General features: G+C 43.1%; 1 protein-coding gene across 1 annotated transcript in view; it reads right to left on the reverse strand.

Moving 5' to 3' along the window:
* Positions 1-331: 331 nt before the first annotated feature.
* APAF1 (apoptotic peptidase activating factor 1) overlaps positions 332-18,028 on the reverse strand; it is an 83,733-nt gene continuing 66,036 nt past the window's right edge. Inside the window, exons 21-26 of the mRNA XM_044280632.1 lie at positions 10,867-10,992; positions 7,481-7,606; positions 4,520-4,639; positions 2,887-3,012; positions 708-781; positions 332-403 (exon numbers count right to left, since the gene is read on the reverse strand). Of these exons, the coding sequence (XP_044136567.1) occupies positions 764-781; positions 2,887-3,012; positions 4,520-4,639; positions 7,481-7,606; positions 10,867-10,992 (516 nt within the window). The 3' untranslated portion in view covers positions 332-403; positions 708-763. The remainder of the gene's footprint in view (positions 404-707; positions 782-2,886; positions 3,013-4,519; positions 4,640-7,480; positions 7,607-10,866; positions 10,993-18,028) is intronic.

An 18,028-nucleotide genomic window follows, 5' to 3' on the forward strand; every position in this document is an offset into this window, starting at 1 on the left:
CCATTCTTTTAAGATCAGGCTAAAAACTGGAGTGTGTGCATTTAAAAGAGTGAAAGAACAAGTGCACCCTACTCATTAGGTGGGTTTTCCAGGTGCCTTCTAATCACCACTCCCGGGGACGAGGTACTACACACCTCAGGTTTTCAAAGTACCCAACGTAATAGCACTGATCATGAGAAGCCAGGTTGCCTACAGGTCTGAACCTCCTTGTGTACCATGCACCTGCTCAGTGTCCCCCATAAAACCTCTCATATAAACAGACATTATTTTTACATACCATTATTTCACCATTGTCATCGCCGGTTGCTAAATAGTTGTTGTCGGATGAAAAGTTGCAGCATCGCACACAGCTCTGATGACCTCTCAGCTCATGTAGAAGAGATAATCCAGCAAAACTCCAGATCTGAAACGTAACAACCAGACATTATACCATGTATATATTTATCCATGGGAACTACAATGTATACACCTGGAGACCATCCTCTTACTTACTGAACCAATATTGTGAGAATACTGCCCAACTAATTGCTGACACATACGCTATTGCTTTGAGTAATGTCACTAGTTAATTAATAGGCAAGCTATTCATCAGCATGTGGAAGAGATGTTTAAATGCAGACCACTTTGCTAGTACTGTAATATGCTGCAGAGTTTTCAAACCCCAAAATCCAGAAAATACGCAGCATATTCGCCCCATTTTAACATACATTTAATGAACTATACGAGTCTCTCATGACAGGGCTGCTTCAATATTTCGGCCAGATCAGGCTTCTTTTGCAGCCTAGAGAAAAGGACAGCGAGATATCACCATAATGGCCCCGTACAGGCACATTAACTCCTATTTTTCTAACACCGCATTCAAATCTTTGAAAAGGATTTTAAGGGTTACACAGCATTTTAAATCAGTATATTGCTGTGCGATCCTGTCAGAGGAGGGTCGGACAGAATTGGATCCCTAACTGACACACACTGAAAGTTTCACGCACTGAACTCGCTCGTGTGTGTCTGGCCTAACAGTGAAAATGGCATGCAGTAGTGGCCTAGCCTAACTTTCTTTTTTAATCAGAAGGCATATTTCGTAAAATTGCTTTGTTGAACTTTCACATTCGGCGCATGCCATGGATGTTACCATAGGCACTCCTTGTAAGCAACTTATGCCAAAAGAGGGGATACCAAAAGCAAAGGTTCACATACGTTTGCCACTCTTTGGCTGGGTTCACACGGGCGTTGCGGGGGAAGTGCGGGAAAAGATGCGAGTGCGTTGCGGGAAAATGCGCGATTTTTCCCTGCGAGTGCAAAGCGGTTTGATGCGTTTTGCACGCGCGTGAGAAAAATCGGCATGTCTGATACCCAGACCCGAACTTCTTCACAGAAGTTCAGGTTTGGTTATAAGGGAAAATAATAGCATTCTTAATACAGAATGCTTAGTAAAATGTCCATAGAGGGGTTAAAAATAATAAACAAATGTAACTCGCCCCATCCACATGGTCGCGTAGCGGCTCTCTTCTTCTTTCTTCAGGACCTGGCTAAAGGACCTTTGATGACGTTACTGCGCTCATCACATGGTCTATCACCATGGTGATGGACCATGCGACGAGCGCAGTGGCATCACCAAAGGTCCTTTTCCTCCCAGGTCATCAAAGAAGAAGACAGGAGAAAACTGGCTGACATTAGCGATGTGCTAATGTCAGCTGAACCTAACTAGCCTATTCCTAGTTTTATCCATGCCCCCGTTACTCCATAAATGTAACTTTTATAATATGCAAATTAGCTTCTAGGAGCAGGGATTGGGGGGGGGGGGGGGGGAAGGGTTGTTCCTGCTTCTAGAGGCTCCGTTCTTCCACCTCTGTCACCTCCCTCCAAGTCTTGATTGACAGGGCCAGGCAGTGTTCGCATCCTCCTGCCGGCCCTGAGTGCATGGTAAATGTCACGCATGCGCCGCGCCGTTCAATCTTCAGTGCAGGCGCAGTAAGGAGGTCGGCAGCCAGTGAGGCTAGTGTGCATATTATAAAAGTTACATTTATGGAGCAATGGGGGCATGGATAAAACTAGGAATAGGCTAGTTAGGTCAGCCAGTTTAATTTAGGTATTTCTGGTGACAGAAACCCTTTAAGCCAAACCCAGAATTTTGCTGATCTCCTGTTACTAAGAAGCAGTGCATTGTGGAAGCACAGATTGAAATTACAGTCAGAGCTAAGCTATTGGATCACGTCTGTCAACAGGAAAGAGTGAGACAGCTGTCTGTTTCATAGGAAACCAGTGGAAATTTGAATACAAATGTGTGCTGTTGAAATGGATCTGCCAGGTATAACATGCTGCTTTCCTGCAGCTGACTGACACCAGCCACTGTATATATGTTTATATATACAGCATTAGCCTTCTTTAAAGGGGTTCTGCACTTTGTTTAAACTGATGCTCTATCCTCTGGATCATCAGTTTAAACAAAGTGCAGAACCCCTTTAAGATAGGTAAAGGAAGCCAAAGGAAAGAACATGCAGGGATGTTCCCATCTCGACATTTATGGCAAATCCACATGCTGCAGTATTCTCTCTGTCCCCCCCCCCCCCAAAAAAAAAATATAGAAACGGATCAGTTTGTCCGTATGAGAAACATAGAGACGGATCTGTTCTTGCAATGCATTTCTGAGACGTCTACAAATGCTGTCCGTTTGCATGCAGATTGCCTGATCCGTCAGGCAGTTCCCGTGACGGAACTGCTTACCGGATCACTCTGCCGCAAGTGTGAAAGTAGCCTAAGAAATCCTAAATGTGGCCTGTAAAAAGAGGTGTGGCTTGTAAAGGGGAAGTGATGTACCCACATATACTGTATATCTCTCACTGTACTACATCTGCAGTGAACACAGACTGTCTATACTCCATACTGTACCTTGGCATTCTTATCAGCTGAAGTAGTTGAAAATTTCAGTGAGTCAGATGAAACATCACAAGACAGGACAGCACCATTGTGACACTGAAGTACATCTTCTTTGCGTCCATTCTGAAGGTCCCATACCTAAAACATTGATTAACTTGGATAATATGCACACATTGTGAAGCAATCTGCTAAGAAGCAAGTGACATAAGTTATAGAATCTGAAAAATCATCAAACTCCGCTAAGTCACCACTGGTCATACTTGGGATGCCTTCACACAATGTAAGAAAACTGGCCAAAACAAAAACTGGAAGAAATAACGGAGGTAATTTATTAGTCATACGCAACAGTATACCTTTGCAATTTGCACTAAAAACCCGATGAAGGTAATTTGCACTACATCTGTGTTTTAGCCAAAGGAGGGTGGCTTAGGGACCGTTCACAGTCGAAATTTGGATGCCATGGCAAAATTCCAGCGGCAGACTCATGATGTCTGCCTCTCATTGTTTTCAATGGGAGGCAGCACTGCAGTTTGTGGGCCGGCGGTTTAAAGCTGTGACCGCGCCAAGAAGGGACTTAATCCTTCTTGGTGTGGTGTCTGAACCCAGAGAGCGTCACAGCCAGGGAGAAAAAAAATAAATAAATAAATAAATAAATACATACTCACCTTCTCCCTGGCTGTGACGGTCACCTTTGTGATTGGACCGCGCTACAGCCAGGGAGAAGGAGACGCCCATTGAGAAATCCTGCCGTCTCCTCCTCCCTGTTCCGATGCTATTAATTAGCATACGAGGCGGGAGAATTCAACAGGGGCACAGCGGGCGAACGGAGCGGCGCACAGGAAAAATAGTAAGCGCTGTTAGATTCCTGCTTTATGCCTTACATGACGTGCTACTTATGGTATTTTATAATGTCTGGACCCATGAAAGGCCCTCTTTAAAGGGAACCTGTCACTGGGATTTTGGGTATAGAACTGAGGACATGGGTTGCTAGATGGCCACTAGCACATCCTCAATACCCAATTCCCATAGCTCTGTGTATTTTTTATTAAAAAAAAAAACGATTTGATACATATGGAAATTAACATAAAAGAGTCATATCTTACTTGTGTGACCAGAGAAGAGTCATTTTTTTCAAGCTCTGACTCATCTCAGGTTAATTTGCATATGTATCAAATCGGTTTTTATACACAATAAAAGCACACAGAGCTATGGGGACTGGGTATTGCGGATGTGCTAGCGGACATCTAGCAACTTATGTTCTCAGCTCTATACCCAAAATCCCGGCGAAAGGTTCCCTTTAATGTAATCTACTGCAAGTTCTACAGTATGTAAATATCCAGATTCTTTACCTCCAGGGGATCAGTTTTGTTATCCTCTATATTTTGGGTAGTAGTGCACCTTTATCAAACATGAATTGCTCCATTCCATTTTGGTTTGACAAAGCAAAATGATAAGAAAATAATGTAAGATATTTTATGGTCCAATATACTGAAGCTGCAATAAAATACTACCAAATCACCCCTCAACTCAGTCAACATAATAAAACACATTTGACATAACATGGGCAATGAAAGAAGAAATAAAGCCAGGAAATGTCTGCATATTTTCTTTCCTATTCAATTATGAGACGTTAAGCATGTCTTACCATCACAGTCCCATCAAATGACCAGGACAGGAGCTTGGCATTCTCAAGAATTTTGAAGCACCTCACAGCTTCGTTGTGTCCTTGTAGTAAAAAGCTATTTCCAGATGACCAGTTCCAGACCTGATTTAGATCACATTATAATTTATTTATTTCATTATACAGCACTTACATATTCCTTAGCACTGTACAGGGTTTGTCCTGGGTGCGGAAAAAAATGGAGCATGTCATATTCTTGTCCGCGGTTGCGAACAAGAATAGGCATTCTCTATATAGCGCTGGCCATGTACGGTCCGCAAAATGCGGAACGCACACGGCCGGTATCCGTGTTTTGCGGATCCGCAATTTGTGGACCGCAAAACACCTACGGTCGTGTGAATGCACCCTTACTTGTAGGTATAGTAATCTGCCTGGCAGGATACCATGTTATTGGTTACCCTGTAGTACCCACTATGATCACCAAGATATATAGTACAGGGTTTCAATTTAGAATGTATATTCATGAAGTTGAATTAAAAATGTAAAAACACATAGACATAGTATATAATGTTCTGAGAAGGCATATTTAAAGGAAATGTTTTTCAATATATCGCTTGACCATGGCAGTTTAGAGTCTCCTCCTTTCCATTATAAACTTTCTTGCAATCCAAGCAAATTAATGTAGCAAAAGTGGGAGCATGCAGCAGATGGAAGAAGAGTAATAAATAGTGTAACTATCAGTGTGCTGATAATTAAAAATCTCAGACAAGCCCCTGAATAGTCTAAAATAAAAAATGATGTTATACTTAGCTCTTTCTCCAGCTCTGTTTTCTGTGTCGCTGGTCCGATATCCTTGCCTCTGCTTGTTTCCAAACTGCAGTGATGTGCAGAAGGGATGAGCGAACTTGTGTTTTCAGGTTCGTTGTACAAGGTTCGGGTTATCTAAGAACTCCGTTATGGATTACGCTACCACAGACAAAAAGTTATGGTCCATGGTAGCGGAATCCATAACGGAATTCTCAGATAACCCGAACCTTGTACGCTGAACTTGAAATACAAGTTCGCTCAACACTAATGTGTAGGTGTACAGCATGTCACCGCTGCAGCCAATCACTACTGCTGACAGCATAACAGCACATTACTGATGTAGTTTGATTGGACTGGTTACACAGAGAACGGCGCTGGAGAGAGAGGTAGGTATAACATAATTTTTTATTTTACACCATTTGGGGGCTTATCTCGGACAATATCTTTAAGGGACCACCATCTAGAAATGATAAAATCCTAAACAGGAATTATTGTTATGAACTTATTCAGAATGGGGAAGGGTTTCGTCAGTCTTACATCTAGATAATTTCTTTACATATTTTTCAGTTTTAATTAGAATAGGAGACAAACTGGGCCCGATCTCCACTGCTCTAAACTTCTGGGGTCGACACACAGGAAATGGCTTGGACTCAGCCAATCACTTACTGCGGCAGTGACATGCCTCAGTCAGTGGATTGGTTCAGTGTTCAGTTCAAGCCATTTCCTATGTGTTGAGCACAGGAGAATGAAATCGAGAGCAGCGGGGACCAGAGAACTGTTAGATGGGCCGCAAGCAGGGAGTAATAGGGAATTTTTTGTTCTAAGCCATCCCCTTTTTTAGAATAAAATGATTCCCCTAGAACACACCTTTAAAAGGCGGAAATGGTGAGATTTGTTTTTATTATTGTGGATTTACAAGTCCCATAAAATACTGCACTCTACTCTACAGAATTGTACTTTGCACATACTTTCACATGTCACTTTGAGCAGCATTGTGTGTGCATTTTTCTATATAGGGTCTACCAGATTTTTCCCCTTTTTACCTGGTCTGCTCACCAACTGTTGATTGTAGTGCAATATCTTCTTTCTTTCTTTTACATGTAGCAAGTACCACTGAACAAAAATGATTTGGGGATTACTACTTTCTGACACTATAGGCCAGTGGTGTCGAACCTATGGAATGGGTGCCAGAGGCAGCACTCAGAGCCCTCTCTGTGGGCACCCGCACCCTGGAAAGAGTCTATGGTGTACCAATATGCCTTAGACTCTTCCTGCCATTCATCAGTGCAGGATACACTATGTGCAGCACAGGCAGCGCATTGTATGTAGGGAGGATATTAAAGCTGAATGATAAAGTACATGGAAGATATATTATATTGGACTGTAGTATTCAGGTTAAAGGGAATCTGTCACCTATTTTGAGCCTATAAAACTGTTAACATAGCAATGTGCAATAAAGTACCTTCATTCCAGCAGGTGTCCTCTTTCTTTTATTCAACTTTTCATTTAGATGAAAAAGCGATTTTTCTGATATGCTAATTAAGTCTCAAGGTGCCCAGAGGGGCGTTATTACTCTGCTCTAGTGCCCAATAACACCCCCTGCAGTGCCCAGCCCGCCTCTCTTCCAAGCCCAGCACGCCTCTTAAGAAATAAATGTACTCCTACATCCTTGCCGAACGGCGCCGCCTCTCCACTACGTCATGTAATTTATTCACCCCACCATCCTTGCGTCCTCCTTTCTTGGCCTCCTAAATCCCGCGCAGCCGCAGTATCGCTGACTGCCTGCGCCTGTACGATACTCCGGCTCCTGAGACAACAGCGCTTTGATTACGTCACTGGGCATGCGCCGAGCCCAGTGACACTATTGAGGCTGTTGCCCTCAGGAGCAGAAGTATCGTACAGGCACAGGCATTTAGCGATACTGCGGCTGCGCGGGATTTCAGAGAACAAGGATGGTGGGGTGAATAAATTACATGACGTAGTGGAGGGGGCGGCGCCGTTCGGCTCCGATGTGGGAGTACATTTATTTCTTAGAAGGCGTACTGGGCTTGGAAGACAGGCTGGCTGGGCACTGCAGAGGGGCGTTACTGGGCACTAGAGGAGAGTAATAACGCCCCTCTGGGCACCTTGAGACTGTAATATAAAGCCTAGTTGTAAAATGAGGAGTAAAGCACTTACCTGGATTGTTGAGTCATCAGAACTTGATACCAGCCACTCCCCATCGTGGGTGAACTGGCAATGCTGCACCGTTCCGCTGTGACCCTGTGAGTGCTTCAAAAACTTGCCAGTGACCAAATCAAAAACCTACAGCCAATAGACAGTAATTAATGCAAAGCTTCCCAATAACAAATATTTCAGGAGAAAATATGACAAATATTTTACAGAAATGGGTTCAAGCAATAAAAGGACCAATAATACAGGATTACTACTATGTGCGAGGTATGAGGAGTGTAATTGACTTATGCCACTTACTAAATATATGAAAGTATTCACTGAAATAATGCGGTAACTGGGGGGTTAATGAGATGAATAGAATTAGAGGAAGGACTTAAGGAACAAAGTTTAATGTGACATTCACATCCATCTACCTTGTTTTGCCGTTTCCTAGAAATAGCTCTGCACCTATTTCAGTAACATTATCCTTTAAATACACATTCTATTATTCAAGCAGAAAGAACAAATTGGTTATTGAAAATGGAAGATTATGGCAGGAGAAATGCCCCCATGCCGAGTTATAAAACCAAGGGCTTTAAAGGGAATTAAGAACCACTGCAAGAAAAAGAGCGTATATTTTCAAAGCGGGTGCCCATTGTCCTGTCTCAAGTTTCCATTCCACTGACATTATTTAAATTTTACCAGATGTTTCAGAATAAAATGAAGCTGTGTGACGCCGTGACACCCGCCTGGCAGAGGGAATTTGTTCCAGCAGAGTTGATTTCGTACAGTTCTAGAAAGCCTTTGTCTTCTAATTGGGATGAACTCAGAACCCAGCAGTGGGCAGGCAGTGGCAGACCTTTCCGCTAGCATGGCTCTGGTGATGTCACCAGTAAGCGTGCAGACAATTCCACAAGCTTTACAAGTGCCAGTTTTTAATGGTCAGGTATCGGCATATCCTGCTGCAGGTAGATAGCAGGAGAGAGAGGTTATCTGCTGTGTCATATAAATGCTACTGTACATGAGCCAAAGCATATTTGCACACAAGCTTAGGTGTGTCCTCCATATTTCTATAATTTTCACATTCTGCATGGGATTTCGCTGGTTAGAGCAGCAGTTTGTGAGGTTAGAAAGTTGCAACTATGGTCGGCCATTTTGGAGGCTAGGAAGAACTTGATTTGTCCACCTATCATAGAAGTACATAAAGGTATACAGACACATCCCTGTGCCTCCCCCTGCATTTCTTTGTCTACATTTGTCTCATAGGCATGTCACTTTGCAAATTTGTAAAAGGGGGAAGACATTAATGTATGAACTCTGACATAGTAGTACATATGCATATATTCCTTCATAACATGTCACTGCCAGAACATCTTTTTAGGGTCCATTAACACGTCCGTAAGTGTTTTGCAGATCCGCAAAACACAGACACCGGCAATGTGCGTTCCGCATTTTGCAGACCGCACATCGCCGGCACTTAATAGAAAATGCCTATTCTTGTCCGCAATCAATTTTTTTGGAGAACGGAATTGCGGACCCGCGCACATCATGCGGCCCCATAGAAATGAATGGGTCCTCAATTCCGTTCCGCAAAATGCGGAAGAGAATTGCGGACGTGTGAATGGAGCCTTAATGAAAAAGTACATTGTGTTATAATACTACAGCCTGATTTGCTTTGTAATGAATCAGGCACATGATGAACTAATGGACATACATAACGGATTTCATCCAGGGGCATAGATAGAAATCATAAGTCTATTTTAAAGGGAACCTGTCACCTGGATTTTGTGTATAGAGCTGAGGACATGGGTTGCTAGACGGCCGCTAGCACATCCGCAATACCCAGTCCCCATAGCTCTGTGTGCTTTTATTGTGTAAAAAAAACTATTTGATACATATGCAAATTAACCAGAGAGGAGTCCTGTCCCTGACTTCTCTCACATACAGGACTCATCTCAGGTTAATTTGCACATGTATCAAATCGTTTTATTTTACACAATAAAAGCACACAGAGCTATGGGGACTGGATATTGCGGATGTGCTAGCGGCCGTCTAGCAACCCATGTCCTCAGCTCTATACACAAAATCCAGGTGACAGGTTCCCTTTAAGGAAACTCAAAATGGGCCCCTCTCCCCACCGAGATGTCAACCAAATAAACTATTATTTTCTTAAAAATAATTATACAGCTCTACATCTCCTCTTCACTCAAACAGGATATAATACTTTCTCCCACACCACCATTAGGGGGAGCATATTGCATATGCAGCTAGAAGAGAGCTGAATGTGAGCTCCCCTTAGTGGGGACTAACCCTGTGTCCACCCAGTCACCACAAGTCCATAGCAGTCATGTGTAGTGTTGAGCGAACTTGTGGTTTCAAGTTCGGCGTACAAGGTTCGGGTTATCTAAGAATTCCGTTATGGATTCCGCTACCACGGACTATAAGTTATGGTGCGTGGTAGAGAACGGAATTCTTAGATAACCCCAACCTTGAAACCACAAGTTCACTCATCGTTAGTCCTGTGGTCTGCATTGCAAGTGGGCACACCACTGGTTTAATGTATAAAAAGCAGTAATTATAGCGTTGAGATTCTAACCTAAATAGAACTGGACTCTTTTACAGAGAACAAAGCCATTAGGTACATTGGTAAGGCTCAATACGTGCACGCTGTCCACAACTGGCAGACTCCACACATAGCCCGTTTTATGTGTTAGTAAAAGATCAGAAGCAGTTATATGCGCGAGTCAGCGCTTGCTCATAAAGTTGACAGAAAGGACGGCGAACTTGTAAAACAGACTGGAGTATGTACTTTAAGTAGGTGCTTCTGATTTCACATACAATAAATGTCTCTTGAAACATGGGGACTGACATTCTATAAAAGTGAATCACGTACTTGAGCATGCCAGGTAATGCGTTCTCTTATCGGAACTGCTCAACCATTCCACAAATAGCAGCCCTTTCATCTCTCACCTTTCTGTGTTCACATCACGTTTTTGTCACAAGTTTAACATATACACAATGGGCCAAATCTATCATTTATTGTCTTCTATGGAAGTTTTGTAGTTTGGTTTGTAGTCAGAAGAAATCTATGGTCGCAGATTTCACTTGAGGAGCACAGACTGCCAGAAGCTGTGCCTAATTTATGACGAGGCGTACACCGCCAGGCTATGATAAATCTGCCCTATAAAACATACATTAAATGGACGACGGATGCCATTCGGAGACGTCTGTCACCAAAGGGTCCCATTGCAAAAAAAAACATAATCTGTTTTAAGATATACTTTTTGCTGGACTCTGGTTCACTCCCGATAATTGCCTGCAAAGTTGGCTCACATAAAAGGGCCTTTATGTATAGAGGAGATCTACATACACTATATAACAATCCAACTGAAAAAAGATATGAGACATACCTGGACACTTCCATCTTCTCCACCAACAGCTGCTAATTGTTGATCATGGCGCAGGCAGCAGCATGTTAATAAAAAGTCCTGTCTGCTGCTCTGGCAAACCAAATCTCCAGTCTTTCCATTAATTAACTGACAAAACAAGAGAAGAAGAAATATAATGTAATGGGATTTCGTTGGAGAGGAAATGAGCATGCGTTGCCACCAACATATTCACTGGCCTCAGAGGTGGATTGTCCCCAAGTATCATGTGACTCAGCAGTGATGTGCTGTTTGGGGACATGTCACCGGTGAAGCCAATGAATGTCTGTAGCAGCGTAGAGGAGTGCTCAATAGGCCTTTAGGTACTGCACTGCCCTGACCAGATTTAAAATGGACCTTAAAAAAAGTCATATATTTAAAAAATTTCTGTCGACATAACCATATTAGGGCTTGTTGTAATTGTATTTTTGGGGTACATCTAATGTACAAGACATGGTGACAGCGTGAAACAACACAGCAATTCCACCACTGTTTATGGTGTTCATTGTGCAGTGTAAATGAAATTATAAATTCTGCAGCCAGTACAGTCAGTATATATATATATTTTTTTTCTACTTTTGCTCAATAAAGACTCTTGAAAGAGTTTAGAAAATATCTTTGTATGTGTCTCGCCGCATTCAAAAGCCTTTTTAACTTTTCTGTCAAAAGAAATGTGAAAGCAATTTTGAAATGCACTGCACAGAATAAATAATGTAATCATTTTACTGAAAGAGTCAATATGGATGCCTTCATAACAATTATGGATGATTTTTTATTCTTATTTTTGTACATGTTTCTAAAAAAATATTTTTCCTCCCCCCCAAGTCCCAGTAGTATACTTGAACGGATTATGTCAGATACAGTGAATCTGACTGGATGCCAAGGGAAGGCGTACATAGAATGGCTGGAGGCCATTGATAGGCCCCAGGCTGCCATGGCAACCCCTCGGCACCCTGTGATTGTAAGCAACCTACGCTCTCTAACCACTTAGATGCTGTGGTTAACATTGATCATGGCATCTAAGGGGTTAAAGACCAGGACTGGAGTTATCCAATCCCAGCCATTAGGGCAGGGTGCCAGCTGTTTAACACAGCCATTATCCGCAGTTAGTGGCGCAGGCATCGCTCCTGGGACCACACCATATCTGCAATAGTACGTTGGCGAGTGTTAAAGGGGTTGTGTTATCTCAGACAATGGGTGTATATTGTTAATATATGCCTCCATTGTCTGATAGTTGCGGGTCCCACCTCTGGGACCCGCACCCATCTCGTAAAATAATTCTTTAAATTCACGGAGGGCGCACCGAGCATGCGCCCTCCGTGGATTTAAAGGATGATGGGGGATATCCTAACAATATACCCCCATTGTCTGAGATGGGAATACCCCTTTAACTAGAGGATTAACACAACAAAAATTGAACTCAGCAGTGGAAAACAGCATTTTTTTGTCGCATAATCCACGTTACAAACACCATCAACAGCTTCCCATTGACTTCAATGTAACAAGCTCTGCTGTGAGCACATAGTGGAATTTTTTTTTTAGCAGATGATTTTAAAAATGTAGTGACAGGTTACTTTTTTTTAAGCAGATTTGTTAGTGGCTTTCCATAGACATCAGTGTGGAAGTAGAAAAAAAAAATTCATCCAAAAACTTTAAATACTCCTCTAAAAACACCACAAATAGCAGCCCTTTCATCTCTCACCTTTCTGTGTTCACATCACATTTTTGACACATATTTAACATATACAATGGGCCAAATCTATCATTTATTGTCTTCTATGGCAGTTTTGTAGTATGTTTAGTAGTTTTGTTTTGTGTAGAAGAAATCTATGGTCGTAGATTTCACTTGAGGCGCACAGACTGCCGGAAGCTGTGCCTAATTTATGATGCGGCGTACACCGCCAGGCTATGATAAATCTGCCCTATAAAACATACCGGTCCAATAAATGGACAACGGATGTCATTCAGAGATGTCTGTCACCAAAGGTCCCATTGTAAAAAAAAAAAATATACGGTATATATGTTTTAAGATATACTTTTTGCTGTACTCTGCAGGATAGAAAAGCTTAGGGTACTACAGTTTTGCATCAATTTATCCCCCAAAAAACTGTGATGGTGTTATCTAAACAACAATACTCCTGTAAAAACACCAGCTAATTATAACATAACCACCAATAACAACCTGTTTTAAGCTTCTGATCTGCATCTGCTGCAGATTTTGCTGTGTGAACCTAGCATAAAACATGTGCAAGAATGGTGTTCTACAAATTCCTTGTTTGCGAAAGGTGAAAAAAAAAAAAGAAGTAATTTTCTAGTCCCTAACAAGTCTAAAATGGCAAATACACTAGTATAATTAGCATTGTTTTTGAACATACAGATAAGAGAATTTCACATATTCATTGTGGTCTACATAAAATAATAACACGCATCTTTGGGGAGAAAAAAAATATAAAAATATATTTTTTCTTTAAAGAGGACCTTTCATGGGCCCAGACATTATAAACTAAGTATAAGGATATGTAGGGATCTAACTGCACTTACTATTTTTCCTGGGCGCCGCTCCGTTCGCCCGCTGTGGCCCCCATTGTATTTTCCCGCCTGGCATGCTAATTTTAGCATCGGAACAATGAGGAGGGGACTGAGTCTTTCTCCGTGGGAGTCTCCTTCTCCCCTGGCTGTAGCGCTGTCCAATCGCAGAGGAGAGCGTCACAGCGAGGCAGAAGGTACGTTTTTTTTTTCCTCCCTGGCTGTAACGCTCTCAGCTGTGATTGGACCAGCCGGGGAGAAGGAGACTCCAACGGAGAAAGACTCAGTTCCCTCCTCATTGTTCCAATGCTAAAATTACCATACCAGGCGGAAGAATACAATGGGGGCCACAGTGGGCGAACGGAGCGGCGCCCCCGGAAAAAAATTGTAAGGGCAGTTAGATCCCTGCACTACAGGGAGTGCAGAATTATTAGGCAAGTTGTATTTTTGAGGATTAATTTTATTATTGAACAACAACCATGTTCTCAATGAACCCAAAAAACTCATTAATATCAAAGCTGAATATTTTTGGGAGTAGTTTTTAGTTTGTTTTTAGTTTTAGCTATTTTAGGGGGATATCTGTGTGTGCAGGTGACTATTACTGTACATAATTATTAGGCAACTTAACAAAAAACAAATATATACCCATTTCAATTATTTATTTTTACCAGTGAAACCAATATAACATCTCAACATTCACAAATATACATTTCTGACATTCAAAAACAAAACAAAAACAAATCAGTGACCAATATAGCCACCTTTCTTTGCAAGGACACTCAAAAGCCTGCCATCCATGGATTCTGTCAGTGTTTTGATCTGTTCACCATCAACATTGCGTGCAGCAGCAACCACAGCCTCCCAGACACTGTTCAGAGAGGTGTACTGTTTTCCCTCCTTGTAAATCTCACATTTGATGATGGACCACAGGTTCTCAATGGGGTTCAGATCAGGTGAACAAGGAGGCCATGTCATTAGATTTTCTTCTTTTATACCCTTTCTTGCCAGCCACGTTGTGGAGTACTTGGACGCGTGTGATGGAGCATTGTCCTGCATGAAAATCATGTTTTTCTTACCTTGCAGACTTCTTCCTGTACCACTGCTTGAAGAAGGTGTCTTCCAGAAACTGGCAGTAGGACTGGGAGTTGAGCTTGACTCCATCCTCAACCCAAAAAGGCCCCACAAGCTCATCTTTGATGATACCAGCCCAAACCAGTACTCCACCTCCACCTTGCTGGCGTCTGAGTCGGACTGGAGCTCTCTGCCCTTTACCAATCCAGCCATCTGGCCCATCAAGACTCACTCTCATTTCATCAGTCCATAAAACCTTAGAAAAATCAGTCTTGAGATATTTCTTGGCCCAGTATTGACGTTTCAGCTTGTGTGTCTTGTTCAGTGGTGGTCGTCTTTCAGCCTTTCTTACCTTGGCCATGTCTCTGAGTATTGCACACCTTGTGCTTTTGGGCACTCCAGTGATGTTGCAGCTCTGAAATATGGCCAAACTGGTGGCAAGTGGCATCTTGGCAGCTGCACGCTTGACTTTTCTCAGTTCATGGGCAGTTATTTTGCGCCTTGGTTTTTCCACACGCTTCTTGCGACCCTGTTGACTATTTTGAATGAAACGCTTGATTGTTCGATGATCACGCCTCAGAAGCTTTGCAATTTTAAGAGTGCTGCATCCCTCTGCAAGATATCTCACTATTTTTGACTTTTCTGAGCCTGTCAAGTCCTTATTTTGACCCATTTTGCCAAAGGAAAGGAAGTTGCCTAATAATTATGCACACCTGATATAGGGTGTTGATGTCATTAGACCACACCCCTTCTCATTACAGAGATGCACATCACCTAATATGCTTAATTGGTAGTAGGCTTTCGAGCCTATACAGCTTGGAGTAAGACAACATGCATAAAGAGGATGATGTGGTCAAAATACTCATTTGCCTAATAATTCTGCATGTAGTGTATACCCCATGTATCCTGATACTTAGTTTATAATGTTTGGACAAATGAAAGGTCCTCTTTAATAAATACTTCAGTGCTAAAATATTTATGTTGAAATAAGCTACCAATAAGAACAAACAGAAAAATACAATAATTAATAGGGTTTTTTCTGTAAATCTTAATTATTTAATGCTATGCAACCCTCTGTGTTTTGAAAGGGAACCTGTCACCAGGATTTTCAGTCATTAAACTGACACCATTATACTGAACTGCTTGCAAGTATCTTTCTAGATATGTGTCACGAATACAGGGGAGGGAAGGGACACAGAACTAGGCCTCAAGGCTAGGGAGAGGGAAAAGGTCACCTCCTAGGAAGCCCCTAAACCTGGCCCTGACTCCTGTCAGTATGTATAGACCCTGGAGGTGGGAAAATGCATACGCTGGAACCTAGACCCTAGGAGCCCTGAAATGCCCTAGGTAGTGGCAGGGAATGAGACTACTGGTTCCTTCCCAGGTGAACGAACCAGCGTCTCCCTGAGGCCTAGTAACAACAAGCACAAGGGAACAACCAATTATAAAGAGCAGTGCAACAAGGGCCGGTGTAATGATTTTTGCCGCCCTAGGCAAGATAAAAATTGCCGCCCGCCCGCCCCCCCTCTTTATCAGATGATCTGCCCATATCATGACATCACATATGTTCCACCCCTTTCTCAGCATTTAAATTAAAAGAACTGCTATGTTTTCCTTAGGGTTAATCAAGCTTCCTGTAGCTGTCTCCCTGACAGCCGCTAGAGGTGCTTCTGCGATTCTCACTGTGAAAATTACAGAGGGAAGACGCGGAACATAGTTTTGAATGCGCGCGCATGCGCATTCACAGCTGAGAGGAGGATCAGGGAGAAGAGTTCCCAGTGCCGGCGCTGGAGAAGGGTAAGTGGCTAAAGGGGTTTTAACCCCTTCAGCCCAGTGGGAGGGGGACACGAGGGTGCCCCACTCCTAACAACTATATAGTGCCAGGAAAATAAGTTTGTTTTCCTGGCACTATAGTGCTCCTTTAGGCTCCATTCACACATCCGCAATTCCGTTCCGCATTTTGCGTAAAGGAATTGCGGACCCATTTATTTCTATGGGGCCGCATTTCCGTTCCCGAATAAAATAGAACATGCCCTATTCGTGTCCGCAATTGTGGACAAGAATAGGCATATTCTATTAGTGCCGGCGATGTGCGGTCCGCAAAATGCCGGACTTAAAAAAAAAATTGCGGCAGGATCACATAACCAACGCTTTTTTGTCACTCTCTTCCCCCCCTCCCTTATCACTCTCATTCCCCCCCTCCCTTGTCACTCTCATTCCCTCCCCCACTCCCTTGTCACTCTCATTCCCTCCCCCCCTCCCTTGTCACTCTCATTCCCTCCCCCACTCCCTTGTCACTCTCATTCCCTCCCCCACTCCCTTGTCACTCTCATTCCCTCCCCCACTCCCTTGTCACTCTCATTCCCTCCCCCCTCCCCCTTGTCACTCTCCTTCCTCCCCCCTCCCCCTTGTCACTCTCCTTCCTCCCCCCTCCCCCTTGTCACTCTCCTTCCTCCCCCCTCCCCCTTGTCACTCTCATTCCCCCCCCACCTCTAATGTAGCGTAGCCGAGCTCTGTTCGGTCCGCGGTACAGGAAGCAAAAGCTCCTGTACCGCGGACCGAACAGAGCTCAGCCACGCTACATTAGAGGAGCTTCCCTCCTGTCAGTCCCTCTCTTCAGGCTGCGCCCGGGCGGTGCACATACATAGACGCGGCAACCGGACTTAAAAAAATAAATAAAATAAAAACACTTGTGGCACGATCACATAACCAACGTTTTTTTTTTTAAAACCTACTCAATTGCGCCCTAGGCGCCTGCCTAGGTCGCCTTACAGGTAGCGCCGGCCCTGAGTGCAACCTCTCTTATAGAAAATGGAGGAGCAGGAACACAGGTATGGTCCACACACCAACCCCTTCAAATCCAAGCAGAGAATATTAACCGCATGGTATGAAGTGTCAGACCAAACTAAGTAGGGAATTCAATAATGACCACGGGCTGCACCTGACAAGGTGTGGTCATTACCAAACAACAACACTGAGAATCAAGAGACTGTCAGTTAACCTCACTTGCAGTCAGTCTCTCCGATCTTCTAACCTCTGTCACAGAAGGTACCTTGACAATATGTTACAATTGTTAATGAGGGAGAATAATTCAATTAAATTTATGCACTTTCTATATGTAAATAGTCATGGGCGGTGGAGGAAAGAGGAATCACACTGTCCTATCAAACATGACCGACATCCAGGGGTGTCAGATGTCAACACTACTTGTACCCTCCCACAGGACACTGCATTTGGATTTGCGGCTTATTGGCAGTGTCAGCACACCAGTCATCATCCTTTGTTGTACCCCAAATATGTGCAGTATACAGATAAAGCCGAAGATGGAGCTCTTTGTTTGACTGCGCATAACTGTACAAGTAGCATCTATGTTAAGAGTATTTTTAAAAGGCATTTACAAGCAGTATAACATCATAGTGTAGTCCAGAACTCTGCAGACAGGTTCACTTTAGTTCCTGCTTGCTGTCAGTTAATGAAAACATTCTCGTTCACCTCCAAAGACTGAAAACCTATCCTGATCATGTTCATGGCAGGTTTCCACTCACTAATT

The sequence above is a fragment of the Bufo gargarizans genome, chromosome 2 (genome assembly GCF_014858855.1).
Source record: "Bufo gargarizans isolate SCDJY-AF-19 chromosome 2, ASM1485885v1, whole genome shotgun sequence".
NCBI lineage: Eukaryota > Metazoa > Chordata > Amphibia > Anura > Bufonidae > Bufo > Bufo gargarizans.